At 36.1% G+C, this 27,666-nt stretch overlaps 5 protein-coding genes, 1 non-coding gene and 2 pseudogenes across 6 annotated transcripts in view; 5 read left to right on the forward strand and 3 right to left on the reverse strand.

The window, feature by feature from the left end:
- On the forward strand, positions 2,492-3,711 carry LOC104738473 (annotated as a pseudogene).
- On the forward strand, positions 4,559-7,294 carry LOC104737418 (annotated as a pseudogene).
- On the reverse strand, positions 8,649-10,247 carry LOC104738474. Its single transcript, XM_010458641.1, has 2 exons — positions 9,899-10,247; positions 8,649-9,226 (listed from the first exon to the last, which is right to left on the reverse strand). Exons 1-2 carry the CDS (start codon positions 10,245-10,247, stop codon positions 8,649-8,651), a joined length of 927 nt encoding a protein of 308 aa, XP_010456943.1.
- LOC104738476 lies at positions 11,225-12,534 on the reverse strand. The gene is made up of 3 exons (XM_010458642.1): positions 12,502-12,534; positions 11,417-11,681; positions 11,225-11,328 (listed from the first exon to the last, which is right to left on the reverse strand). The coding sequence occupies exons 1-3, from the start codon at positions 12,532-12,534 to the stop codon at positions 11,225-11,227; spliced, it is 402 nt and encodes a 133-aa protein (XP_010456944.1).
- Positions 14,239-14,311, forward strand: TRNAF-GAA. The gene has a single exon. It is a non-coding gene; the product is annotated as a tRNA-Phe (tRNA).
- On the forward strand, positions 14,538-18,170 carry LOC104737419 (protein STABILIZED1). The gene is made up of 2 exons (XM_010457586.2): positions 14,538-17,833; positions 17,933-18,170. Exon 1 carries the CDS (start codon positions 14,592-14,594, stop codon positions 17,655-17,657), a length of 3,066 nt encoding a protein of 1,021 aa, XP_010455888.1. The 5' UTR covers positions 14,538-14,591; the 3' UTR covers positions 17,658-17,833; positions 17,933-18,170.
- LOC104737420 lies at positions 20,612-22,440 on the reverse strand (the record flags this gene model as incomplete). Its single annotated transcript, XM_010457587.2, is given in 5 exon segments — positions 20,612-21,285; positions 21,371-21,548; positions 21,691-21,895; positions 22,029-22,249; positions 22,336-22,440. Coding segments are annotated over 5 exon segments (945 nt in total). The 3' UTR covers positions 20,612-21,037.
- Positions 27,213-27,666, forward strand: part of LOC104737421 (probable protein phosphatase 2C 52) — a 3,178-nt gene continuing 2,724 nt past the window's right edge. Inside the window, exons 1-2 of the mRNA XM_019235169.1 lie at positions 27,213-27,412; positions 27,533-27,615. The gene's annotated coding sequence lies outside the window, so the exon portion shown is untranslated. The remainder of the gene's footprint in view (positions 27,413-27,532; positions 27,616-27,666) is intronic.

The following is a 27,666-nucleotide window of genomic DNA, read 5'->3' on the forward strand; positions in this document are numbered from 1 at the left end:
AAAACCATCAAAATAATGTTAAAAGTTAGTAAATTCACCTTATGAACACATTCAAATGTATTTCAGAATAATTATATTAAGTTTTGTAATATTTATAAAAAATCATTATCCTAACTTTGCAATGGATTTGCTATGGCTTTCGCAATTCCATAGCAAATTTGCTATGGAATATGTTTCCGCAAAATCGTCGCAATATTGCGATGGATTTGCGAGGGATGGGACATTCCCAGCGAATTTGTCGTAAATCCCGTGCAATTTTGCGATGGATTTGCGACGACTGAGTTCCTCGCAAATTTGCGAGGGATGTGCTATGGTTTTTGGTTTTCTCGTAAATCCCTCGCAAATCTACCGCAAATTTGCGAGAGCTGTCCTCCGTCACAACCTGTCTTCGCTAAAAGCTTGTTTTCTTGTAGTGATAATATCAACCATATTATATAAAAATTCTTGTGAAATACAAAGATTGACTTCGATAGATTTGGTACGCACCAAGAACTGTTGAATGGATACGGATAAAATGGAACGACACTATAAAAGCAGATCAGAACATCTAAATGCGAGCAAATCCCAGTGGTGAGTGGTGGCGGCTCTTGTAGCAACCGTAGCAGATTCTTCTGGTTTTACAATACCAGGTGGTGGCTTTAACAGCTCTGCTCCAAAGATGGGTGTAATCATTTTGGCCTATAAATAGACTTCAGTTTGAACTGGTTATTTAAACCTTGGCGTACTGCTAAGGTTTATTGTAGCAATAGTTTCTCTTTTTGGAGTCTTTTATTACGTTACCTAACAATGGAGGGATTATCGATCGAGCTATTATGAATTATAAGACTACAATCTTTCTTAATTTGTGTCATTATGTTTCTCCTTGCCCCTCACGTTACCTCACACGTTCATGGTATACCTTTTCTTCGAGACTTCGCTAGGGCTTACCTCAAATATTCTTTTGTCGTTTTTTTTCAATTGAAACCGATGACGATGGAAAACACACGCTCGAGGGAGGAGTTTGTTGGACCTCCATGTGCGAATCAGGCTGAAACATGGTTTCGTCATACAAAATTTAAGTGACTGTTTTATCACGGTCTTAGTTAGTTAATATAGTTTTCTTGAAAAAATTCATGTCTTGAAAAGATGAAGATTCCAACGACTCTAAAATCACGAAAAGACTCAAAACACGAAATTAAAGATTCAAACTAGGATTTGGAGTAGAGATTTTAAACCCCTGAAAATCCATAGTATATCAACAAAAACATAAGGTCAAACCAAACCCTTCAAGTCATATAACTCATAAGCTTACAAGTTACAACTACACGGTGCCGTTCGAAAGACTTCGATAAAACTGGACCCATGTGTTATAAGCCCAATTTTAATCAGCTGTTGAGTGTAGCTCTCTTTCCGGAATTGGAATTTTTGTAAATTGATGGAACTGCTCACTTCCTGGAATCACGATTCAAAATCAGAAGTCGAAGAGATGTAGGCGCAAACGTCTGTTTGTTCTGTAATCTGGTAGTCGTTTTCGTTAACCTCACAAGAGTTGAGAAGAAAGAAAAGTCTAGGTTTTGATTGATATTAGAACATTGTAGCTTCCTCTATGTTTTTTTAGACTTATGTTTAAGGTGATGTAATTTTGGTGTTGAAGCTGAACTGATTTGGTACACAAAGACGGATGCTTTGTTCTAAAAACTAACTCATGGTTAACGTTACAAGTTCAAGAAACCAATAGGTCGTTAGATGTTTATTTATCACCGTTGAACGTTTTATTCTTTTGGATCAGTAAGGTAGACTTGAAGAACCCTTCTAAAATATATGGTTTTATCTGTTGAGTTTTTTGATCTGTTTCTTCGAGGTAACTTAGCAATTCAGGACATGGTTTGTGGTATGTAAAAGTTAACTGATCCATGGATCACTGCAAGCACTTTGCTTCTGATTGGTGTGGGACTTCATTGGTATGCGACACGTTGTTGGCTAAAAGTCATGCATTCATTCCTCGGCTGGTTCCGTGCCTCCACCACTTGAACATTATTAAAGACTAGTAAGCCCTGTTTACAAGCTTGATTAAGATGCCAATTTTACTGTTTTCCATTCCTTTGGTCTTTGGTCTTTGGTCAGGGTCAAGCAGCTGTAAGTCTCTTTCTATCTACCTTCTTCTTGCTAATATAATGAGACGACGCTTACTTTATAAGCATGGAACAGAAATTTTTCTGTTTATTATTACAGCAGTTTGGGCTTACATACTGTTGTTGAAAATCGACTCACTGAGAGCATCAATGAGTGTGTTTGTAGAGCAACGAAGACAAAAAGGCTTCCCTATGACTCTGATAATAGACTGCTGCACACCGCACATGGAGTATGTCCCAGATTTCCTAACAAATATCAGGCTATCAGATATTTACAACCTCCCCGGTGAATCCGTGGCAATGAGTCCAGAGATCTTTAGTGCAATGAGAGCAGGGAACGAGGACTTTCTGGTGAAGATGAGAGAAGCTACGGAACACCAATGGCAACTCTCAAGAACGATAAGGGAGATTCGATTCTACTCCTTGCTGCTGCTTTGGGTCATCTTGAACTGGTGGTGAGCATAGTCTCTGAATGTCCATCTCTTATTTTCGATCCAAATTGGAAGGATCAGATTCCAATCCACGTTGCTGCTCGTGCTGGCCGTTTAGCTGTTGTTGAGACTCTTATTGGGTCAATAACATATCTTCCAGATAGAGTATTGCCTGACGAAGAGAGGGAGAAATTTAATATATATGTTTTAAAGGACAGAGATGGAGAGATACTCCTCTACACGCAGCACCGAAAGGACGTCAATATCTGGATGCCGCTCTCTGGCAGAGAGTCTCTGCCTCGTGAATGCGAGCAAGGATGGGTCGTTTCTTGAGAATAACGATGGAATATCTACCTTGTACATGGCTGTAGATGCTTGAGCTCTAGCCCTAGTGAAAGCAATGTTATGTCTTCCAGGAGGTATATCAAATCTCTCTATGTACTACAAATATTTACTAAATATCAAGGCATTTAGAGCTTATTATTGCCTTTCTCTTGACCTTTCTTGGGATAAACAGAGAATGACGTGGATGGTCTTACTATGTGCTTCCTCTCGTAGAGGTTTTCAAGTGATACCCACTAGTAGAATGACTCTAAGAAGCAGATCAGAGCATCATCTAAGTAATGGTGACAAATACAAAGACAATGTCAATGCTCTTTTACTTGTGGCAACTCTTGTAGCTACGGTTGTTTGCTGCTGGTTTCATAGTACCAGGTGGCTTTAGCAGCTCTCCTCCAAACTTGGGTATGGCCATTTTGGCCAATGAGCTCGACTTCTGCTATTTTCTGGTATGTAACACCCTGGCAATGCAATGCTCAGTTGTAGCTATAGTTGCTCTTATCTGGGCACAGTCAGGGGATCCAGAACTCATTCACAGAGCCTTTCATTTGGCCTTGCCATCCCTCTTTGTGGCTCTAGTCTCCATGTCTGCAGCATTTCTTTTTGGCGTGGTTGCTACAAGGAGGTCACTAAATAACTTTCTTTTCAATGTCGTCTTCAGCACTGTAACTGCCATCTTCTTTCATGTGATGGTTTTGCTCCTTGGTCCTTATGTTATCCCACCTGGTGTTCCTTATCTTCAAACCGTGACTGGTCTTTATCTCCTGCTGCTTTTCTCTGGCTTTGATCACATTTGTGAGAAGAAAAGGGTGGAGTCTGTGGGATCCTAAGGCGTCGATCAAGTGCAAAAGTCGAAAGTGCCTTGAAAAGATATCTAATTAACATACTTGTGTTTATATTAGTTCCCCAGTTGTTCCATGTCACTATTTGTATCATTAAAAGACCGGTTGGCCTGATTTATTCTAACAATATCAGTCCATCTTAATGCTAAAAAATACAAAAACCTTGGTAACGCTCTTCTTGTTGTAGCCATTCTACCTTTTGCTGCAGGTCTTACACTACCAGATACAGGTAGGTATAACAGCTCTGCTTCAAACAATTTTGGCCAATAAATTCGATTGGGATTGAACACCAATATGATGGACAAACCGACAAGAGACCTGTCTTGTCGCCGTTTGGTTTTTAATTCGTCGACCACAAAACAAAGAGAGAAGAGATATCAGAAAGATCTGTGTTTTGGATTGCTAATTAGCTTTAAGAAGACCTAATTGTGTTACTTTCTTTAAGAAGACCTATTAGGTAATTAGTCTCTAATTCTTTTCTTGAAGACTTTAAAGATTTTTTTTGATAGTAGCTAAGAGAAATGTTGAATTGGGATAAGCTATATGGTTATGCTTCTGCAAACTCATAGTTGACATTAGAAGTTCAAGAAACGCATAAGTCGTTGGATATTTTATCAGTATCCACTGAATTGCTTTCTTCTTTTGGATCATGCCTTTTTTTCTTTGTAATAAACAAATATGGTACCGTTTTTTTCTGATGGGGAAGGGAAAAAAACCAAGGAAGGTACGCGTTTGTTTCCTTTTAATTGACCATTTCTTCTTCCTTGATGGACAATACTAAAATCTGAAAACTTCTTAATTTTTTTTTTTTAGATACCAATCTATATCTCCAGCATCGAAGGGTTGGTTTTGCAAGCATTTGGGAAATATTGAAGCTTTAGGAAAGCCTTCCCTGAACTCTTGAGCGTCAAGTCGTTGCTTCGGTTGACGAAAAAGGTGTGCAACTTCAAGCCTTTATTACTCTGTTTTCTTTCTATTTGAGATTTCTTCTTTTATCTCAAGGTTCAGGCGACTATGTTTGTGCATCATACATAAGTTATATATTATCTATCAAAGAGTTGAGTGTCATCTTGGCTGGAATCACAAGACACCTATTTGTTCTTCATAAGTATTACAACAATATTAGCATCACATCATGCACTGACATACTTCTGCAATTGGTTACAAAGTCAAACATATAAGTTTTGAGGGTGAATTATTACATGACATGTTTCTTGACTTGATCATGGAGGAATATCCAAATTTGGGGGTTACAAAGTTCGAATCTTTGCATTTCAGTGTGCTAAGCATATTTGTTTCCACTTATCAATTATTCGTATGTAGTTTTTTTTTTCATTCCTCATCAGAATTCGTGGCATTATCATTCCTGTCACTGTTATTACATTTATGTATATATATTTATTAGGTGCCGAGTTATCAATGGGACGATCTGATGTGGGCTTTGACCGCCGGAAGAAACACATAAGCTCTCGGATGTTTTATGCACAAGAAACCAGACGTAACCACTCTCTCGACTTGTCAACTCTCTTCAGTGACACCAGTGAAATTGTGCCAATGGACCCAAAAACCATCGCAGCAGTAAGAGCAGGTGATGAAACTTACCTGAGAAATATGAAACTTGATGTTAAGCTTGCTCTTAGCTCAGTGAACGATCGTTGGAATACAATGCTTCATCTTGCTGCGGCCGCAGGTCACACCAGTTTAGTGTGTTATATACTCTATGCGTACCCAGGTCTGCTAATGAAGTCAAATTCGATGGGTGAAGTTGCTCTCCATGTTTCAGCAGGTGCAGGCCATCTTGCTGTTGTTGAGGCTCTAGTTAGTTTTATTAAAGATGTATCTTGTAATAAGCCTGGTGTTACCAAAAAGATTTATTTTGCTAAGAATAGACACCAAGACAATGCTTTACATGTTGCCTTAAAAAAGAAACATGTGAAGGTGGCGTCCTGTTTGGTCTGTGCAGAGCAATGTTTGTCTTTTGTAGCAAACAACGAGGGGTTTTCTCCCTTGTATATAGCTGTTGAAGCTGGGCAGGCTGATCTTGCAAAACAAATGTGGCAACATTCAAATAACGCATCAAGTAGCACATCTACTTTAGCTTCAAAGATTGGAGGAAGATCCATAGTACATGGGGCGATGAAGACTAAGAGAATAGGTTCGTTCTTTAGACAAACCTTAAATAGACGCTTAAGTTTCTTGTTCAAGTTATTCATAATGCCAAAAAAACAACTTTTTTTTTTTGCAGATATCCTTGGTGCTATAGTTAGTGAAGATGCAAGTCTTATTAAATTACGAGATCAAGGAAGTACTTGTCTTTCATTTGGAGCATCCTTAGGGTATTATGAAGGGTTTTGCTATCTGTTAGACAAAGCTCCAGACAGTGTTTATGTGAGTGATGATGATGGATCTTTTCCAATTCATATGACCGCGAAGTATGGTCATGTCAAAATTCTCAAGGCAATTCTTAAACGTTGTCCAGACGCACTTGAGTTGCTTGACAGAGACAGTCGAAATGTTCTTCATGTTGCAGCTAAACATGGAAAACTCAAAGTCCTCAGGTTTATCCTAAGATGTTATAAGGATAAGAACAAGGAAAGTTGATTAATGAAGAAGATGCGAATGGAAATACACCATTGCATTTGGCCACCAAAAACTGGCACCCTAAAATTGTGAGTATGCTCACTTGGGACAACAGAGTTGACTTGAAAACGCTGAACCATAACGGTGTCACAGCTCTAGATGTAGCCGAGGAAAACATGGATTCCAGCTACACATTTTTTGAGGTATGGTGTGTAACTTATCATTATAAACCGGTAACGCTTATATTTATGTACTTGACATAATTTTCTTCATCATGGGATACTACAGAGGTTGACTTGGATGGCTTTGATATCTGCTGGTGCACCAAGAGGTCCCAAACTGATAATATCGACTCCAGTAACACAGAACTCAGATGGTGGAAAGTACAAAGATCGGGTGAATACACTTCTGTTGGTGGCCACTCTTGTAGCCACTATGACTTTCACCGCAGGGTTTACACTACCAGGGGGTTACAATGGTTCTGTTCCCAACTTGGGAATGGCAACATTGGCAAAGAAAACAGCGTTCCAAGTGTTTCTGGTATTTGACACCTTGGCGATGTACTGTTCTATCATTACAATAGTTGCTCTCATTTGGGCACAACTGGGTGATCTTACTCTCATAATGAAAGCCTTCAACCTTGCATTGCCACTTCTTGGACTTGCACTTACATCCATGTCGATAGCTTTTTTGGCTGGCACGTATGCTGCAGTAAGCCACCTCCCCTTGCTTGCCTATTTCATATTAGGCATCGGCTTGATCTTCCTCTTGGTTTTGCTGCTGATCATTATTCCATATGTGTCTCCACATTCTCCTACGTACCCAACCCTTTCTTAGACACATCTTTTACTGCCCCTATTTACTTATGCTTTTGGCTGCTGGTGACAACAGCAACAATGACTGAAAGAAACATAGTTAAATCACTTCCCAGTTTTTTGTTTTACAAAAAAAAACAATCATGTGTGTGTGTCGTACCGTGTCGTGTCATGTACGTTTTTATTCTCGAGCTCTGTTTTGTTAGAGGTCTCCTAGCAACTCAGCACATGTGGTTTAGTGATTTTAACCTGGTGTGGAAGTTCATTACTATACAACATGTAGCTGGCTCAAGTTTGTATCTGATTCAATGGTTGTTTGACATAATATAATTAGCTTTCCATATAAAGTCTTGATTTTTACTTTTTTTATTAGGAGACGACTTTAATTATTCCTTGAATCATTTTTTTATTTGTTCTCTACAAAACCTTGTGACCGAATTTTCCGTTTTGAGACAAAGTCAGGTTTCGGGGATAAAGCAGACGACAGCCTCTTTCTCTGTGTTGACTTTTACCTCTATTATTTGGGATTAGAGTAAGACTTTCCAATATTTTATCTATAATAAGGTCACTATCACACTCATAGCTATTCTCTCTGGACGTTGGCACCTTGGCTGAAAGATTGTAACACTAAACGGGTTATACAATGAACGAAGATATACTCTCTACATACGTCATTTTTTCCCAGCTTATATCTGGTTTCTGAGGCAGTCTATGTGCTTGGCTTGCCATTTTTGTAATCTTGAGCTCTGTTTCCTAGAGGAGGCTTAGAAATTCATGAACATGATCTGCCGTTATGCAAGACCGATTGTTGTTTCTTTTCGTACGTAGAAAATCTCTTACTTGGTGCGGGAAATGTTGGCTTTAGTGAAGTTCTGAAGTCAAAAGTCATGTTTTCACAGTTGAAGTTGGTTTAGAGGCTTGATTGAGATGCCAAATAAAATTAAACTAGGGGATAACCTGTGCTAAAGCACGAGGTTATATTTATTTTTAGTAATTTATTTTTTTAATAATTTGTTTTTTTAATTTTTCTTTTTCTTGTCAAAGACAGATAATTTTCTTTTTTTTTTGGATTATTGACATATTGGAAGGATAGCTATTACCCCAATTATACAAATAAATACAAATATACAAATCTATACACTATATAACCCCAAATATACAAATAAACAATATATAAACAAAGAAAATAAGTCAAAATAAAAAACTACATTAGAAAAATACAAATTACAAAAAAGTAACTAACAAAATATATAATCCCATGTTGTAGCAATAATAATAATAATAATTTGTGTTTATGAATGTTTAATATCCAAAGTAAACAATAAGAGAAGAAAAAAAATTAAAAATAGTAACATTAGACATGACTTATAAACTGATGGAGGTATAATATTCCTTCCTTAACCCCTTCAACCATTTATTGTATTTAACCTGTAGACCAAAATAGAATAGATATAGAGTTATTAGTATAGATATTATTCAAATAAAATTATGATATACCAAAAATTTAGGAAGTAATTACCATTCCTTTTCCTAATGGAGATTTTGGAAAACTTCTTTAAAAACAATATTGGTTGTCTTTGTTTGAGGTTTTCCCTCACTATCTGTTATCAACATCTTCAATCCAGACTTTGATTTAACCCTTGACATTGCTACATATAACTGACCATGTGAGAAAACGGGTCTAGGCAAGTATATCCCAAATTTTTCAAGAGATTGGCCTTGGCTCTTATTGATAGTCATTGCCAAAGCAACTGAGACTGGGAACTGTCTTCGACGCATTTTGAAAGGCAACCTAGCATCTGATGGTGATATCAACATCCTAGGTATGAGAACTATCTTACCAACTCGCGTACCAGTTAAAATCCGAGCTTGTAAAACATGGTCTGCCATTTGGGTGATCTGCAGTCTTGTACCATTCATTAAACCACCATGCGGATCAATATTTCTCATCAACATAATTGGACAACCTATTTTCAAACGAAGCCGATGACAAGGTATACCCGAAACCTTAATGGTATTAAGGAAATCTGGTGAGTAAACCTTATTTTTCAGGGCACGTTTATCTTGAGGGTCAATTGAATCAGAACTTAGATAAATTCTTTCTTCAGCTGAAAACATAAGAAAAAACAAAACCAAGATCAATGAATACGATGAATTATGTCTAAAGGATTACTAACAATAAATGAAGGACGATTAAAGATGAACTAACCGTTTAGACTTGATAACATAACATCATTGATAGAATTGACATCTTCATTGGTAGGGCAAAGAATAACTCATTCTTGGAAATATTTAGGATCCTTTTAGGTGGCAAAGTTCTTTCCGTAAACAGCTTCAATGATTGACTCTAACGGAGAGGAACCCTCCGGAATAAGTAACTCTTGTGGGATATCTATTTCACACACACCATCATTAGGCTCATTAATTCATTCTCCAACTGCCAGTATCCATTTTGAAAACTCTTCTATCTTGCGGGCCTCTTGTTTACCAATGTCTTGAAGCAACCTCATGTTCTTTGTCAGTCTTAAAACTTTGCACTGATTTCATAAGTATGAAGAGTTTAATGATGCATTGACAATCGCTTCCCTTCCTGCGCCAACAATAACCGGAAGAATTTGTCTGAAATCACCTACAAAAAGGATAACTTTTCCTCCAAACAATTTGTCTTCTTTATTCCTCATAATATCTTTCAAGCTTTTATCTAATGTCTCAAAGCAGTATTTACTCATCAATTGGAGCTTCATCCCATATGATTAACTTTGCTTCTTTAACCAACGCACCAAGTTCTGAGCTTCGTGACATGTTGCAAGTAGAAGTTTCATTTGGATTTAAAGGAAGGGCATACCTAGAGTGAGCTGTTCTTGCTCCTTCCAGCAGTAAAGATGCAATACCGCTAGATGTTGTATTGAGAACAATATGACCGTTGGATCTTATTGTTGCAGACAATACTTTCCACAAAAAAGTTTTCCATGTTCCTCCAAATCCATATAAAAAAAAGACACCACCTTTGTCGTTGATAACAGCTTCCATTATCTCATCATAGATCTTCTTTTGTTCTTCTGTTAGCATCTTTTTCCAACCAACATGTTTCTTTGCTAAATCCTCACGGTTGTAGTTGAATTCATCCATTATTAACTGATTAGGCAATGTTACATCTTCAAGGGATATGTATGGCATAAGGTTGTATTTTTTCAATGAACATCCATTTCTTTTCAATAGCTTCTGTAACTCTCTTAGTAGCAGTTTCTGTTTTTCCAGTTCTGACAAACAAAAATCTACCAAAAAAAAAAATTAGCCATATGGTTAGAGAAATTAAATTAAGCTATCATATATTTAATGGCTGGTATATAGTAAAATTACATTAAGCTATATAAGTAAAAATATACAATGCATACATTTTTTCTTGTTATAACTTGAATAGAAGAAAGAAGATGAAAGGTGAGAGGTTATAATAGTTCTATAATAGTTATATAGGAAGATTATAGTAAATGTTTTTTGTTGGATATATCTAGAGAAGAGGAAAAGAGTGATTGGAAGTTACGTCCACAATTTATGTATTTTTCTTAATGTCTTCTTCAAATTTATAGAATCGACGCAAAGACTTTGGATCCATCCATGCATTGGTTTACTTTAAAAATATGAATTAGATTATAAATTCGAATCTGTAATGTAAAATCATTTAAATAATATTTATAATGTGCTATATTCAATTCTACATAATGCTTGAATTAAAGTATATTTAAATGAAAAGAGAAACATAACAATAGATTACGTGTTGCACACCATAAAATATTTCAATGATGCAAATTTTGTTAAAACAAAAATATGACTCAGTATAAAATGTCTCTTTATTGATAGTGTAAATGTATAATATTTTCCGTGTTGTTACCTTTGAAGCTGTTTTGTTTAACAAAGCGTAGGAAACACATGACCATACCATCACTTGACTCATTGATAGCACGATATAAAGCTTCAGCGTAGGTTTTCCATAGAGTACATGATAATCGATTATCTCTATGTTAAGAATATGAACAAACGTAGATTATATATAAATAGTTTAACGTATAAGCAGTGAAATCTAAATATCTATCAATAGATTTAGAATATTACTCAGTGTCTCTTATCTCAAACTCAATTTTCTTCCTGGTAATGTTGTTACGACTTGTGATTTCTTCTATCCCTCCATAACTGACTACTTGACCAATAACGTCTGTATATATTGATAATACAACAGTGTTAAACGGTTAATAAATTCATCCTTCTAAACTAGTAACAAAATATATGTATTTTTAAATTACCTAGCAGCAGATTTTTGTCAAGCTTTCCAGCAAGTATACTATCAAACGATGTGAATGATAGGTAGTGATCATGAGATACATTATCAGAAGGAAAAATTGTGGTACCATATCTGGTAGTGATCTTATACTTTATAAGAGAAGGACGCAAGTAGGCTGTACATAGATTCAAACCAAAATTTGATATAATTTTCCAAGTTCCAGGCTCCAAATCAGCTTCAAACTTCTTGATATGATCCTTTCTCACAGTAGCTCCTATTTTGTCACCCTATATAAACAAAAAAAAACACAGTTAGAATGAATTGATATTAATCGATTAGTAAATGAATATTAAATTGATATTTAAAATGCATATTGTTTCGTCAGCCAGAATCAGTTCAATTGATTCACCAAGTTTAGCGGTATTCATTCTCCAACTATGAAGAATTTTAACTTGAATACGCCAAACATTTTTGTATGGTTTCAGATCTTTCAAGGGAGTATGAAAAGGGGAAAGCCATCATTTTGTCAAACGAATTTAAAATGTCTTCTTTTAGAGGGTGTTATTTAATAAAGTTTTTAATGGATTTAAAGTATTAGTAGATTTAATAGTCCAATGGTTTTGTAAATGAATTGAACGTGGATTTGGGTATCATTAGTGGATTTGAAATGCATTATTTATGGTTTTGAAAGTTATTACTAGTGGACTTTTTTATTTTTGAAGGTAAATAAAAAAAATAACTTATCCATAATTGTGTAGTGAATTAAAATCAAATTAAATAAACTAAATTATTAAAATGTTACGTTACATTACATTGGTTTTGCAACTGTTAAAATATAAAATTAAACTAATAAATTATTAAAACCTTAAGTTAGAAAGTAAATTCATTTTTTTTTGGTATGAATGTAAAAATATATTCAAAGAAAAGCTTTGTGTTACATAGAATACTTCTTCCTTTTGAAAGTTTTGGACTTGAAGCAGAGGGGGACATAGTTATATTTAAAACAGAGCATGGCATATGTCAAGGCCGAGACTGAAACCAGACGAGGAGGGCGTCATCCAGTTTCGTTGATCCAGCTTGGCTTAGGGATAAAATACGATGTCTGACCGTACGGTCAAGCTGAGTTAGGGAGCTCACCATGCCGGCATCTATTTCTTTCCTTCCAAATAAAGTAGACAGAGGCCTGGAGAGTATAACGGAGGAGGAAAAGTGTAGAGCCCTGGTAAGTGAAACTGGAGGCCAGCGAAATAATCTCCGTGAAGCAAGTCGACGACGACGACAATGACGAGACGACGACGATGACAATGACGACGATGACGACGACAATGACGAAGACGATGACGAAGACGATGACGAGCAGACAATACGACCACGAGAATGATGAAGACGAAGACGACGACGAAATCACCAATGTTATCGATTTTATCGGGAGAGATACTCATGAGAAGTATGAGAGAGATGAAATACTTCAAAAATTGTTAAGATTGTGTTTGTTCATGTTTTGGATGTAAAATACATTAAAATCTGAAGTGAAAAAAATCCATTGGAAATAAAATAACAATGATTTTACAATTGCTTTAAAATCATCTAACAAATGTTTAATCCAATAACATCAGATTTTATTGTATTTCTTAAAATACCTAATTGAATAACGCTAGATTTTGAAATACACCAAACTCCATTAAAATACAAGGTTGAACAACACCCCATTAGTATAATATTTCAATAGGAAGCTCTTAATATATTTATAGTCAAATTAGGTAGATTTATGTTATCACTTAGAAATTAAGATTTGATATTTCTAATATACGCAAAATATATTTACTTCCTTGATTCGTTTCAACTGAAAGATGAATATTCCTTTTCAAACATTATCGTAAAAGATTAGAGAAAAATTATAATCTCGGAAATCAAGAAATGTAGTAAGATTTGGTAAGATGGATATTCGTTTTCAAAGATTTGAACTGAATCACAAAATATTTCTTTTAAAAGATTATACTTAAAGATTATTTGTTAAGATCAATCTCGGTAATTGAGCAATTATCATAATTTTTGGTAATTAACATATATGGTTTTAATTTAGATATCTTAAAGGACAATGAAGTCCGAGTGTTTGCCTTTAACGAATAACTCTGTTTGGTAACGGAAATAACTATTATTGAACCAAATCAAAAACAGGATCCGAATATTATAAACAAGGAGTTCAAACAGATCCGCGAATTTTATTTCTTCTATTTTCGGGTCATAAAGGATCTGCGTCCCGACCCGGTGGATATTTAGTGGTCGACCGAAGGATATAATGGTCATTAGGCAAAATCATAACTCTAGGTTAATTTAATTAAATTAAATGCTTTTATAATCATTTTTAATGAAAAACCTACCAAAACAAAATCATGGTCCAAATTTGAGTCTAGTGAGTACTTCAACTTTAATAGAATAAATTACTATATTCTTACTTATTTGTCAAAAGTCATGTATTCATACTTGACATCTCAGTCAAGCCTTTAAAGCAGTCCAAGTCTCCGTGACATTTCCAAGTGAGAGTGAGAACTTTGTACATGATGATGACCGGCCTCCATGCCAGTCCTGCATTTAGTAAAGGAAGGGTCAAGCATTTGTAAGTCTACTTCGGTCTTCCTTCTTCATGCTAATATATGATGAGATTGGTCTGCCTTTTTAACCATGAAACTGAAACCTTTTTATTTTAGTAATAATTTTCGCAACAACTTACATTGTGCTCATTACAAGACTTTACCTAGGGTGCTACGTCGGTTTATTGTATTACCTTAAGGGTATTACGTTGTTTTACTATATTAAAATTTATGTATACTAAAAAGTCATCAAGCGGGGATAGCTCAGTTGGGAGAGCGTCAGACTGAAGATCTGAAGGTCGCGTGTTCGATCCACGCTCACCGCAATTTTAATTCTAAATACCTTGGAGAATGTAAAACGACGTCGTATGAAGGATAATCACACCGAGGTAATCTTATACGGCGTCGTATTAAAAGAAGCTCGAATTATAATTAACATAGCTTTTTCCCCCGATAAAGAATATAAAAACGCCCATTAATAAAGCCCACTAAATATTCACCGCCTTTGTTTCTAAACCGACTGTTTCGTCGTTTATAATACGGCCTAACCGCATAATTTTCATCGTCTTGTTTCATTCCCAATTAGGATCTCAATTAGGTTACACGATGGTGTTTCTCTCGATTCCCAACGGAAAGACTCTATCGTTCGACGTGAACCCTAATTCAACCACAATCTCCGCCTTCGAACAATTGGTTCACCAACGCAGCGATCTTCCACAGCCTCTCGTTCGTTACTCGCTCCGTATCCGAAACCCTAGCCGTGTGTTCTTGGATTCAAAGGATTCCGATTCGATCTTATTATCCGATCTCGGTGTTTCTCGTTTCTCTACCGTGATGATCCATGTCCCTCTTTTGGGTGGTATGCAAGGAATGCCTCCGCCTAAGCCTCGTCTCGATTTCCTCAATTCTAAGCCTCCGTCGAATTATGTAGCGGGTTTGGGTCGTGGTGCCACGGGGTTTACTACTCGTTCCGATATTGGTCCCGCTCGTGCGGCTCCGGATCTACCTGATCGATCTGCTGCGGTTACAGCGGCTGCTCCAGGCGTAGGTCGTGGGGCAGGGAAGCCAAGTGAGGCGGATGATGATGAGGAAACTGAGGAGAAAGGGTACGATGAGAATCAGAAGTTTGATGAGTTTGAAGGGAACGATGCTGGTTTGTTCTCTAATGCCGAGTACGATGAGGATGATAAAGAGGCTGATGAGATCTGGGAGTCTATTGACCAGAGGATGGATTCGAGGAGGAAAGACCGGAGAGAAGCGAAGCTGAAGGAAGAAATCGAGAAATACAGAGCCTCGAACCCTAAGATTACTGAGCAGTTTGCGGATTTGAAGAGGAAACTACACACTTTGTCTGCGGATGAATGGGATAGTATTCCTGAGATTGGGGATTACTCGCTGCGGAACAAGAAGAAGAAGTTTGAGAGCTTTGTGCCTATTCCTGATACGCTTTTGGAAAAGGCAAAGAAGGAAAAGGAGCTCGTCATGGCCTTGGACCCAAAGAGCAGAGCCGCTGGTGGGTCGGAGACACCATGGGGGCAGACGCCTGTTACAGACTTGACTGCCGTCGGTGAGGGAAGAGGTACGGTGTTGTCTCTGAAGCTTGATAGGTTATCAGATTCAGTTTCCGGGCAAACTGTTGTGGACCCTAAAGGCTACTTAACTGACCTGAAGAGTATGAAAAGAACCACTGATGAAGAGATGTACGATCGCAACAGAGCTAGATTGTTATACAAGAGTCTAACCCAGTCTAATCCAAAGAATCCTAATGGCTGGATTGCTGCTGCTAGAGTGGAGGAAATGGATGGGAAGAAGAAAGCAGCTAAGCTTCAGATTCAGAGGGGATGCGAAGAGTGTCCCAAAAATGAGGATGTTTGGCTTGAAGCTTGTAGGTTAGCCGATCCAGAAGATGCCAAGGGGGTTATTGCAAAGGGAGTTAAGCTGATACCCAATTCAGTGAAGCTATGGTTGGAGGCTGCCAAGCTGGAGCATGATGAGGAGAACAAGAGTAGGGTGTTGAGAAAGGGACTGGAGCATATTCCAGACTCGGTAAGGCTATGGAAGACTGTTGTTGAGTTGGCTAATGAGGAAGATGCAAGGGTTTTGCTTCACAGGGCTGTGGAGTGCTGCCCGTTGCATCTGGAGCTATGGGTGGCACTTGCGAGGCTCGAAACATATGCCGAGTCAAAGAAGGTGTTGAATAAAGCAAGAGAGAAGCTCCCGAAGGAGCCTGCAATTTGGATCACCGCTGCCAAGCTAGAGGAAGCTAATGGGAACACGGCTATGGTCGGAAAGATTATTGATAGGGGTATAAAGACTCTGCAGAGAGAAGGGGTTGTCATTGACCGAGAAAGTTGGATGAGTGAGGCTGAGGCTGCTGAGAGAGCTGGGTCTGTTGCAACGTGCCAGGCAATTATTAAGAACACAATCGGTATTGGAGTCGAAGAAGAGGATAGAAAGAGAACTTGGGTTGCTGATGCAGACGAGTGCAAGAAGAGGGGTTCCATTGAGACTGCAAGAGCAATATACGCCCATGCTCTTACCGTATTCTTGACCAAGAAGAGTATCTGGCTTAAAGCGGCACAGCTTGAGAAGAGCCACGGGAGTAGGGAGTCCCTTGATGCCTTGTTGCGTAAGGCTGTCACATATGTCCCTCAGGCTGAGGTTCTCTGGCTCATGGGTGCCAAAGAAAAGTGGCTTGCTGAAGATGTTCCAGCAGCCCGTGCAATTCTTCAAGAGGCTTATGCTGCAATTCCCAACTCTGAGGAAATCTGGCTTGCTGCTTTCAAGCTCGAGTTTGAGAACAAGGAGCCAGAGAGGGCGAGAATGCTTCTTGCAAAAGCAAGGGAAAGAGGAGGGACTGAGAGGGTCTGGATGAAGTCAGCCATTGTTGAGAGAGAACTTGGCAACGTAGAGGAGGAGAGGAGATTGCTTGAAGAAGGCTTGAAGCAATTCCCAACATTCTTCAAGCTTTGGTTGATGCTTGGGCAGCTTGAGGAACGGTTCAAGCATCTGGAACAGGCCAGGAAAGCTTATGACTCTGGCTTGAAGCACTGCCCCCACTGCATACCGCTGTGGCTCTCTCTTGCTAATCTTGAAGAAAAAGTGAATGGGCTGAACAGAGCTCGGGCTATTCTCACCATGGCAAGGAAGAGGAATCCTGGGGGGGCTGAGCTATGGTTAGCTGCTATTCGTGCCGAACTGAGGCATGAGAACAAGAGAGAAGCAGAGCACTTGATGTCAAAGGCTCTGCAAGAGTGTCCCAAGAGTGGTATCCTCTGGGCTGCGGACATCGAGATGGCTCCACGTCCTCGCCGGAAAACAAAGAGTGTGGATGCTATGAAGAAGTGTGATCACGACCCTCATGTCACTGCAGCTGTTGCCAAGCTCTTTTGGCAAGACAAGAAGGTGGAGAAAGCCAGATCATGGTTTAAACGGGCTGTTACCATTGCCCCAAATATTGGCGATTTCTGGGCGTTGTACTACAAATTTGAACATCAACATGGTTCTGAGGAAAACCAGAAGGAAGTGATTGCGAAGTGTGTGGCTTGTGAGCCGAAGCATGGTGAGAAGTGGCAAGCCATCTCCAAAGCGGTTGAGAATGCTCACCAGCCCATTGAAACCATCTTGAAGAGAGTTGTGTCTGCGATGAGCAAGGAAGAGAAGGCTGCTTGAGAGTAACAAATTCCTTTTGTTTTCCATGATCATGCACTTTAGTTCTTGTTTTTTCTTTGCAGGCTCATCTTTAGCCGTTCATGTTTTCTTCAGTAGCGAGAGCTGCTATTGATTGCTGGAGTGTTTCACCAGATACTTGTAGAATTCTCAATTTACTGAATGCTTCAGTCTTCTTTGTGAGTCTCTTAGCGTTGTGGTTCAGCTATTAACTCTTATATTGTTTATGAAATCCTGATCATTTGTTGTTCGTTTCATGCCTTAACCTTCCTTCCTAGGGAGCTCTGCTTCTACCCGGTGTCTAAGATTGGTGCGTGGTACAAGTCATGAAACCCACTTCAAAGCTTTTTTAGACAGTGTAAGCAATTAACCCCTGACACAGTTTTTAGATTTCTTTGTCCAGACTATTATTATTACTAACTGTAATTCCCAGGAGAGATATTGCTAACCTTTTCGCCTTAATGTTAATAAACTTCGTGCATATATAAATCAAAATACTAGTTTTTTGCTAACCTCCCTCAATTTATTTGCCTTATCTGCAACACTTGCTTCTTCTGGAGCCAAAGTGGTGTTCTTGTCCCAGATTCAGTAGACCCCCCCTGACTTTGATAGGCTGGGGCCGCTCTTAACCTATGGTAACTACAGTATGTGTTAGTCTAGGTAACTAGCTTTTTAGTGCCAAAGTTTTGCTAGAGACCTGTCGTACTACTGATCTGTTGTAGTCTTAAGCCGAGATCCCCTTTGGATATGCTAACCTCTGGTGATATACCGATGGAAGTTGGGAGAAACAGCTGGATATGTTGTGACTAGTCTGATGCACCGGGGTTAAAATAGAACCGCGAATGTGACATCAATTTCCTCGTGATGGCGCCTGTGAAACTCCTGCCTTACCATTATTTGGTTAGGCGGTTTAGAAGCAAAGGCTGGCAGAAGCGGCGTTAATTCTTTATCTGGCGTACATATTATATAACTTGGACATCCATCTTTGAGCTGCAGACCCCGTTCAAACTTAAGAGCAAGGTCTACGGAGGCATTGGTGTTATTAAGATGATTAAACGTTTCCAAAGACCAAACATATAATAATTGACTTCTAAAAATGTTCCTTCGAAACATTGTTTGCGAAGAAAAAAACAGGATCAGATCGATCATAACGCAGAACAGATTTTGGAAGAGCCATAGGAATTGGAGTGCACTAACAAGGAAAACATTACACCGAACCAAACACAATAAGATTGGCCCAGTTGGTTTACCAAAAGCGGACCACGATAGGCCTAGGCTGTATAAGTGTATATAGCCTATCACAACTGAACCCCTTTTCTAAATGTACTTTCTAAATACTAGTTATAGCATTATCCAAATCACATTTTATATATTTTCTCTAGGGAATCATATAACAACGTGTCCAGAAATATGGACCCCAAAAGTGCTACCAAAAGCATAACAATTTAAAACAAATCCAGTATTAGGTTTGTGATCATCAAATGATAATGGGACAAGAACACGTTCGGTACCAAACAAGTTATAAAGAGATAACACAGACAGATAACTCTACCGATTTGTCTATGTATAGTGCGAATGTGGAGCATAAGCAGAAAGATATAAATGAGTGGATATATACGAAACCGCATATTTGACTTTGATACCATCAAAATGTCCGTGGCTTTGGTTGTTGAAGTTTTTAATTACTTTTTAATTTAAAATATCGTATATGTTATAGACTTTTGTGCTCTTATTATGTCTATGGTATGGTTGGTTAGTGGTTTATAGTTGGTTTTAATTAGATATGGACATCATCTAAACCATCTCCATAAACAAATCTTATCTCCTTCGTGAGTGTTACTTATCCAATAGTCTAAGTCAATTATGATAATAAAAAGAATTCCCCAAGTATAGTTAGTGGTTTAACGATTTATATAAATAGAGTTATTTATGACTCTGTTTAATGTTCTTGAGTCGTAAAATATAGGTAAACTTTGTTAGCTTCGTTACGGAATATGTGCAAAAATGCACATGTGCTCATTTTTCCTCTATAGTCGGTCTTTACTACTAATAGATCATATCTAATTAATATTAGTATTAAAGTTTGATAATAAAGCAAACAAATACTGGTTTGTCCAAAAAAAAAAAAAAAAGCAAACAAATACTGGGTCGACGACATCAAATAAACAAAGAAAAATTCAGTTCTCATCACATCGAACAACGTGAATTCAGGTCGAGAAGAAACCCCAAAACATGACTTTCTCCGATTCTTTAGATTGTTTCTGTTTGCAGGTAATGAAAACAGTATTATTCATATCAATTTATTTTTTGGTCTGAAATTAATAAGATCAATTAATATAGTATTTATTACGCGAAAATGAAATGGGCCGACCACTTAAATTAAATTTTCCTTATCTAATTGTTAGGAAATGATTCTTTACAATTTAAGTTTATTGAAAAGAAAAAGAAAAAAAAAGGTGTCTAGAAAAATCGGTGGAGGGACCAAACACTGAAGTACACTCCATCAAGTCAATTTTGCAATCAAAGGTCCACGTTTTTTGATTTTTCTCCGTCATATGTTTGACATTTTTGTCCTCAAAAGGTCCCACTTTTTCCATTTTGTAACTTGTCTTTTTCTTTTCTATTTAGTTATGTATTTCCTAATAAAACCTTAAAACTGAATATAAAATCAACTTTAAATTGATATCATATTTTCAAAAAAAAATCAACAAATTAAACTCTTAATGTATTTCATACGAAAAAATTATATTAAAACTTAGAAAAAATATTTATTTAAATTAAAGTTTAAAGGTATTATTAGTTGTAATAAAACAAAATATTTAATTCAGCTATTTGATGTGTAAACCATTCACATTTTAAATCCTCATAATGCAAATTTTTGAGGAACAAATGTATAATAGCCAAACTAAAATACCGTAATATTTTTCTTCAAGTAATGTGATACACTGATTAATAAATACACAAATAGATGATTAGATTGGTTATATTTACCACTCCATTATAGTATTACTTGAGTACTCTCTCAGGTACAAGAAGAAGATCTCTCTCAGTCAATGTTATCAAGAAACAATAAACAAGAAACCACTCTTCTCAACAAATCAGCACTTATAATATACGACAACTCCCATTGATAGGACTTTAAAAGCTATATTCTACCCCCAAAACGCTGAAACTGCTGTAATTGCGTTTTAAGGAAACGCTCAGGCAACGGTCTGAGCCTCCTCGCCCCTGCCACTGCTACTCCAACCACTGGACAAACACGGTATTGTGACCAGGGAAAAAAAAGTAAATCTCCTTGTCACTTGACCAACAAGAAAAAAAAACAAAAAGAGATACAAAATCTACTTTTGAAATTTTATCAGTAATAGTAACAGGATTTTGTTTCAGCCACGGTGAGCCATTCTTGAGAAGTAGTTGAAGTCATGGTGTTGGACTCTTAGCTGTTTTAGCCAAGAATCCGCAACACTTAGTAGTGACACAACTCGCTCTTGATCTTGACCTTGATCATCTTCTGAGAGCCAAACATTGCCTTGCATCTTGTAAGTGGCTAAACCAAAAGGAAGCAAAGTTACGCCTTCTCCTTCCTTTCGAGTCCTCTCCTTTTCCCCACCATTCTCTTCTGGCTCCATATCTGTAAATCAATATACCATAATCATGATTACATCTTTTGCGGGGTATATCACATCAAAAGAACTGATTCAAAAGATTAGTGCTACCTTGGAAAGAAGATGAAAGAGTGTGATAACTAAGGAAACAAGTGGACAAATCTTTGATGGTCCTTCCCATTGGAATATGGTAAATCGGGTACCAAGCTACGGCCATCCAACTTGCCGGGGAAAGATCTACGCTTCTCAACGACATCAATCCCGGGTACCTTTGAGCCAATTCATTGATCTGAAACCAAAAAAGAATCATCATGTGACATATATTTCAAGTCTTGAAATGCTAACAAGAAGATCATTACAATCTAATGAACGTTTTCGCCTATTAGTAATGAGGAATCAACCAAGCGAACTAATCCTACTAATCAAGTTACCTTATCCATGAGAGGAACTCGAGCATAAGGAGCTGATCTCTCAAAGTATTGGAGGTATAGATAACCCAAACGATCATTAGGATGCAAGAGAGCGTCATGGTCAAGTCCTTCCTCAGAAGCACATCTCGAAAGTTTATCACTTTCACTCTCATCACTATATGAATCACTAAAGGAATCTCTGCTTTCCCCATCTTCAGAGTCATCCCTAATCAAACAACAACCCCAAAAGGAATCTCACATATTCATCAAAAGGATCAAACTTTCAAATCAAGAATTGCCTCAACAAAAACAATATTCAAAGCAGCAAATTCAGAAGCTATGTGTGTACGTATATGTACCTCAAGCGGATCAAGGAAGAACGAGAGGTGAAAATCTGAATAGCAGAGAGGTAAGGAACATAATATTGAACAAGAGATTCTCCATTAGTGAGACGAATAGGAACACCAGCTCCATAAGCACTCCATTCATCATAACAATCCCAGAGATCACTCAATCTGAAAAACTCAACCTTTTCTCTCTCCCATGGATGCCAAATCCGATTCAAACTCCTAATCTCCGCCTGCACAAATCCAACAAATCCCCTCCATTTTTAAGATAAACATTAAAAGAATAACAAGAAGAAGAAAAAAGAGAAGGTTACAAAACCTTGGGAAGAGATTGGGGTGGCACTAGGGGTGTTGTACAATGAAGGAACCTGTCAAGGTTGGATTTTTTCGTTGACCCTTTTCCAAACACCATGATTCTTTGCAAAGAGGGAGAGAGAGATAGAGAGGGGGAGAAATTGGGTTTCTTGCTTTGAAATAATAAAAATAGCACACAGAAGAAGAAACAGAGAGAAACGAAGGAGAAAGAAAGAAAGAAAGAAAGAAAGAAAGAGAGAGAGAGATGGGAGATTTTAAGAGGGAGACACGCAAGCGAGTGTCTGAGTTTTGACGTTAGGACAGCTGAATTTAAGGAAAACGGAATTTATGGACAAGCAATTTTTAAAAATTAAATTAATAGAAAGAAATGAATTTTGAAGAAAGAAAAAAAAAACGAAATCTGCTCAGTTACTTGCAGAAGAAAGAAAAGTCTTTTTTTTTTTTTGGGAAAATATTAAAATTTTCTGTGGAGAGAGCCGATTTTACGGTATTTTTGTTTGTTTCTTATATGATCACTAAAAAAAAAACAGTCTTTTGTTTTTGTTTTGGTACTGTTACAATTTCCCCGGAAAACTGAAAACTTTTCTCGTAAAAAAAAACAACAAGTGGGGGGTGTTGAATGAAATGATGGGATACGAAACAGAGATGAATGGGTTTTATAAGAAGGAGGTGATAATGGATTTGCTTTCTCTTCAAAATATTCTTTTTTTTACTTGATCAAAATCCTCTGTTTTTGGTTTTTTTTTCTTTGCTTTATTTAATTTTAGAAAATGAATTAAAATATAGTATGATAAATTAGAAAAAAAAAAGATGATACAATTTGGAGAAAGAGAAAAAGAAGGTTCTGAATTCTTGATATAATTAAAAGAGTAAACAAACATACCTAATCTAATCAAAGATTATCTCAAAGTTTGACGATTTTCCTCGTCCACCACAGCTCATCATCCTCACGTGGTTTTTTTTTTAATATATATTTAAACATCTACTATAAAACTTTCACTGAAAATTAGTTAATAATATATACCACATTTTTTTAGGATTGCGAATAAAAAGCAGTTTATTTCTTTTTTTTTAATCTACGTCTCTCGCTTTCAGAATAGTAAAGCAGATAATTTAGTATGATGAATTCGTACAATTCTGCATTTATTTCATATTGGTTTGTTTGAGCCAATTTTGTATTATGTTGTCAAATATATATATATATATATATATCACATTTTTTAAAAAGTTAATTAAGTTTGAATAATACTACATTTTAATGAAGTACTTAACAATTTACTGAATTACTAAAATCCAATTGAGCATGATATACAAATGTAAAATCCAATAACACTCATGCCAAACAAAAAAAAGAACCAAGAACACCAAATTGTAACACATGATTTAGAATCATTACAATCTTAAAGATAAATTGTTAATGCCATTATATTAGAACATTAATGAATACAACATTTTAATCTGTTTTATTGGACACATGATTTCTTTTTTCTTTTATATATATATACTTGTTTTTTGTCAACAATTAAACTAAAACAAACTAACTCATTAATTAAATTCCTATATTAGTGAAGAACGAAATTCGATCTTTTATGTGATATTGAATTTACCATTCACTACTGCACTAAAATTAATTTACGTGAATATTTATACTTTATACACATTACGGAAAAAGTATTTGTTCATGAAATATTTGAAAAGTTGTATAAAAATTAGGCTGCCTAACTTATTATCATAAAAAAAACCTACTACGTCGTTGTACTTCTACCGTGTATATTGATTGGATATCTTACATACAACATCGTCGTAGGAAGGGAAAAATAAAATGTTAGTCCAATTATAGAAAAATATGGTTTAATTTTTAAATATAGTAATTCTAGTAGTACATATGTATTATTATTATGTATATACTATATGTCTACATATATCTTCACACATAGTTCTTAAAAAAATTAAGAAAGTCAAAACTAATCTCTGAAAATTTATGCAATTATTTTTTAAAATGTCATTTTTGATATTGGTTTAATCACTATAATATCACGAATTTCTTTATGTAAAAAGAGTAAAGAAAAAGAGCTTTGTTTTGAGTTTATATATTTTTTTTGTTTCGAGTGAGAAAATTAAGAGATTAACTAACTTACAGTACTCTCAGTACTAACATTAATTATAAAATTTATTATCCCTAACAAATTATAAGCAAAAAAAAAAAATCACACGATGTTGAGAGGTTCGACGGTAGACTCGGTGCGGTAACGGTAGTGACAAGCAAATCACGTGTCCATCGGGCTATGTGTTAGTTTTCGTGACACGTGGCACATAAATTACAGACGTCATGTTTTTATGATTTTCCGTTAAACCGAGTTCTGCAAATCAAGTAAGCCGGTATGGTCGGTTGTGGGTAAATGACCGGTTTATAAGGCGGCGGGGATGCCAGTGCCAGATGGGTTTGAGAATTTTGATAGCTAAGGCGATCATCGTGATTTAGGGAACTGAAAACGAAGTTGATGAGAGTGACGTTTGTAGTTGTAGTGTTGTACTACTCTACCGATGGCTTTGGGCTTGGATTTTTTACCACGTGACGGTATTTGCTGTTACCATCGTATACAAATATTTGGAACTTAGCGTATATTGAGATAAGCTTTTTGGGCCTATTCAAATATTTTGGGCTAGATAGGCCTGATAATTTTTATAAACTCAATAATGAGACTGACAGTGGCCTCTTGGGACAACTTCGATTGATGCATATGTCTCTCTTTGACTCTTTTCTATTATTCTGTGAGTCGGGTTTAGAATTGGGAAACGTTGATAATGTAAAAAAATGAGTAGTTGATAATTCATCATATATGGCATAATCATGACACAAGCAGATGTTTTTATTATAGACAACAAGATAACTAACTGTCTCATTGCAAACACTATCGCTAAGAACTAGAAAACGAAGATTAAGAGTAAGAGTTTTGTGATCCTTGTGTTATGTAATGTGTAATATATAGTATGATCATACGATTTAGAGCATATAACATAACATAGTATATATATGGTGAAATTGACCCACGACCACATGACATAAATCGCTATCATACACATGGGAAGATGATGATGCCGTTCCTTTTCTTCTACCATAAGATATCCTTTTTACTTATTTCCCAACTCCTTTCTCCTTTCTTGTTATTTTTTTTTCAATAAATATTTATTTCTAACATATAATTTAGTTCGCATTATTGCATATGGTTCTTGTGATTAGGAGGTTGAGTTGACACCCGAGTTAAAGATATCAAATTCCATTCATATTGATATATGTTAAGAGTTTTGATTAGAACATACGAATATATTTCAGAATATAAATCAACAAGAAACCACCAAAAATAAAATAAATATTACTGACAATGTGAATACTGAATGAATAAATTCAACAAAAGTGCATACTATTGTATAACAGTCTAATGTCGGCAGTACATAATAATTCTCTGTGGACATAAATAATTTCGCATTTTCTTGCATAATTTTGGTTGTTAGTCAAACAATTTTTTCATCTCATACTCCACATAAACATGCAAAAAACTGTTTAGAGAAATCACAATTACAAAGTTATAATTTGTATAATCTATGCATTATCATATCAAGTCCTCGTAACAGTGTCTAAGGTTAGATTTTTGTTTGGAATTCGTGTTTTGGAAAGCAAAAGGAACCTTACAAGACTTTTACAAATGAATAATATCAAAATCTAAAACAATATGAAAGCTTTAATTCAAATAACAGTCATACAAAAGGAGTTTAACAAACAAAAACATATGAAAGAAAAAGGAGAAACGGATTAGGATGTGGAGAAAAAAAGTGAAAGAACATATTATTGGCTTTGTAGTGTAGTCTGTAGTGCCCATAAAAAATATATCATCTTGATCATCGTGCCGCTTTAATTAGGAAACACAAAGGAGGGAAAACATAATAAAAGGTTTACTATTTGATATCGACATATGAAGTTTCCAAGTATGAACACACGAAAGAGTATCTACATACGTATTTCAACACAAGTAGAAAAAGTTCAAAGATAAAGATGTGATGAATCCAAGTGGATGAATTTGTCTGTCACTTGCATACACTCAAAATCTGAAAAAAAAAAAGTCAGAACTTGTGAAAATGCGTAAAATGATTGAACAAGTAAACATCATCAAATTAAATTATTATAAACTTGGAACAAAAAAAAAATAAGAAAAAAAGAGGGATGAATCATGTTGGTGAGGAGAAACAGGTATTACTGTTAGAGATGCAATCAAAACTTAAAGATTCAGGCCCATCCTCATCATCATCATAGCATGCGACTATATATATATAAATAAATAAAACTTGATCCAAATACATTTTATTTTCTTAAAGTACCATGAGAAAATATATACAGTAGATTTGTTTCTAACGTGTATACATGCTGAATTTAAGTAAAATTATTTGAACACTACTAACTCAATTGACAAATATAATTTTAATATCAATATGTACTATAAGAAAAATTCAAAGTTGATAATCAAAAATACCTTTTTTGGGAAAAAGGTTTTTACACTATAACCTAATCTTTGCGCATGGACAATATTATTATTCTTCTATGTATCATTGAATTTTTTTCAGAATATTCAAATATTTTTCATTTTATTCTGGATATTTTAGACCATTATGGATTAGTGTTTTATTTATATATATATATATAGAAAGTAATACAAATTTTTTTGTGATGGAGAGTGTATGGACTGGATTAATTTGGGAAAGCTATTCAAAATTTTCATCTTCATACAAATTAGATTTAGACAGTTATTTGCAAAAGCACTAAAGCAGCTTTAATAATATCTATTTATCTCTTTCATGAAATTAAGAAATTCGAAAAGTTTCGATTATTTGGGGAAACTAAACCCTTTTTTTTTTGTTTTCTTTTTATCTCTCTCTCTCTCTCTCTCTCTCTCTATGTTTTTTTCCTCTTTCAATTAATGAGCTGAGCTTGATCCCCACACTCATTCAGACCTCTTCTCTCTTTCTCACTTCCTCTGTTTTCCAGTCTGCGTGAATCAACAACTGTTCTTGATTTAGAGACACAAAAGGTTCCTTCTTGTTACTTTTCATATTTCTCACATTTGATTTCTTGAGCCGTTCTGTTTCTCTTTATGGGTTTCTTGTTGTTGTTACCATGATTTAAGTCATCTCTGTTTGTTTGGTTTCAGTTCATCACTACTCTGCTCTAGTTTTTTCGACAGTTTTGTTTTCTTTCCTCTTCATCATCACTCTGCACTAGTTTGGTTTCCGGGTAATTTTCAGAATAATAGTTTGTTTCTTTTTTTTTTTTTTTTTTTTTTTT

Source organism: Camelina sativa, chromosome 13 (genome assembly GCF_000633955.1).
Source record: "Camelina sativa cultivar DH55 chromosome 13, Cs, whole genome shotgun sequence".
NCBI classification, from domain to species: Eukaryota; Viridiplantae; Streptophyta; class Magnoliopsida; order Brassicales; family Brassicaceae; genus Camelina; species Camelina sativa.

Coding starts and splice junctions, on each gene's coding strand:
- LOC104738474 (XM_010458641.1), bottom strand. CDS start 10,247: ATGGATGAATTCAACTACAACCGTGAGGATTTAGCAAAGAAACATGTT. Junction 9,227..9,898: donor GTCACGAAGCTCAGAACTTG/GTGCGTTGGTTA, acceptor TTATGTTTTCAG/CTGAAGAAAGAATTTATCTA.
- LOC104738476 (XM_010458642.1), bottom strand. CDS start 12,534: ATGGTGAGCTCCCTAACTCAGCTTGACCGTACG. Junction 11,682..12,501: donor TAACTCAGCTTGACCGTACG/GTCAGACATCGT, acceptor TTGTTTATATAG/GGTGACAAAATAGGAGCTAC. Junction 11,329..11,416: donor TGACAAAAATCTGCTGCTAG/GTAATTTAAAAA, acceptor CAATATATACAG/ACGTTATTGGTCAAGTAGTC.
- LOC104737419 (XM_010457586.2), top strand. CDS start 14,592: ATGGTGTTTCTCTCGATTCCCAACGGAAAGACTCTATCGTTCGACGTG.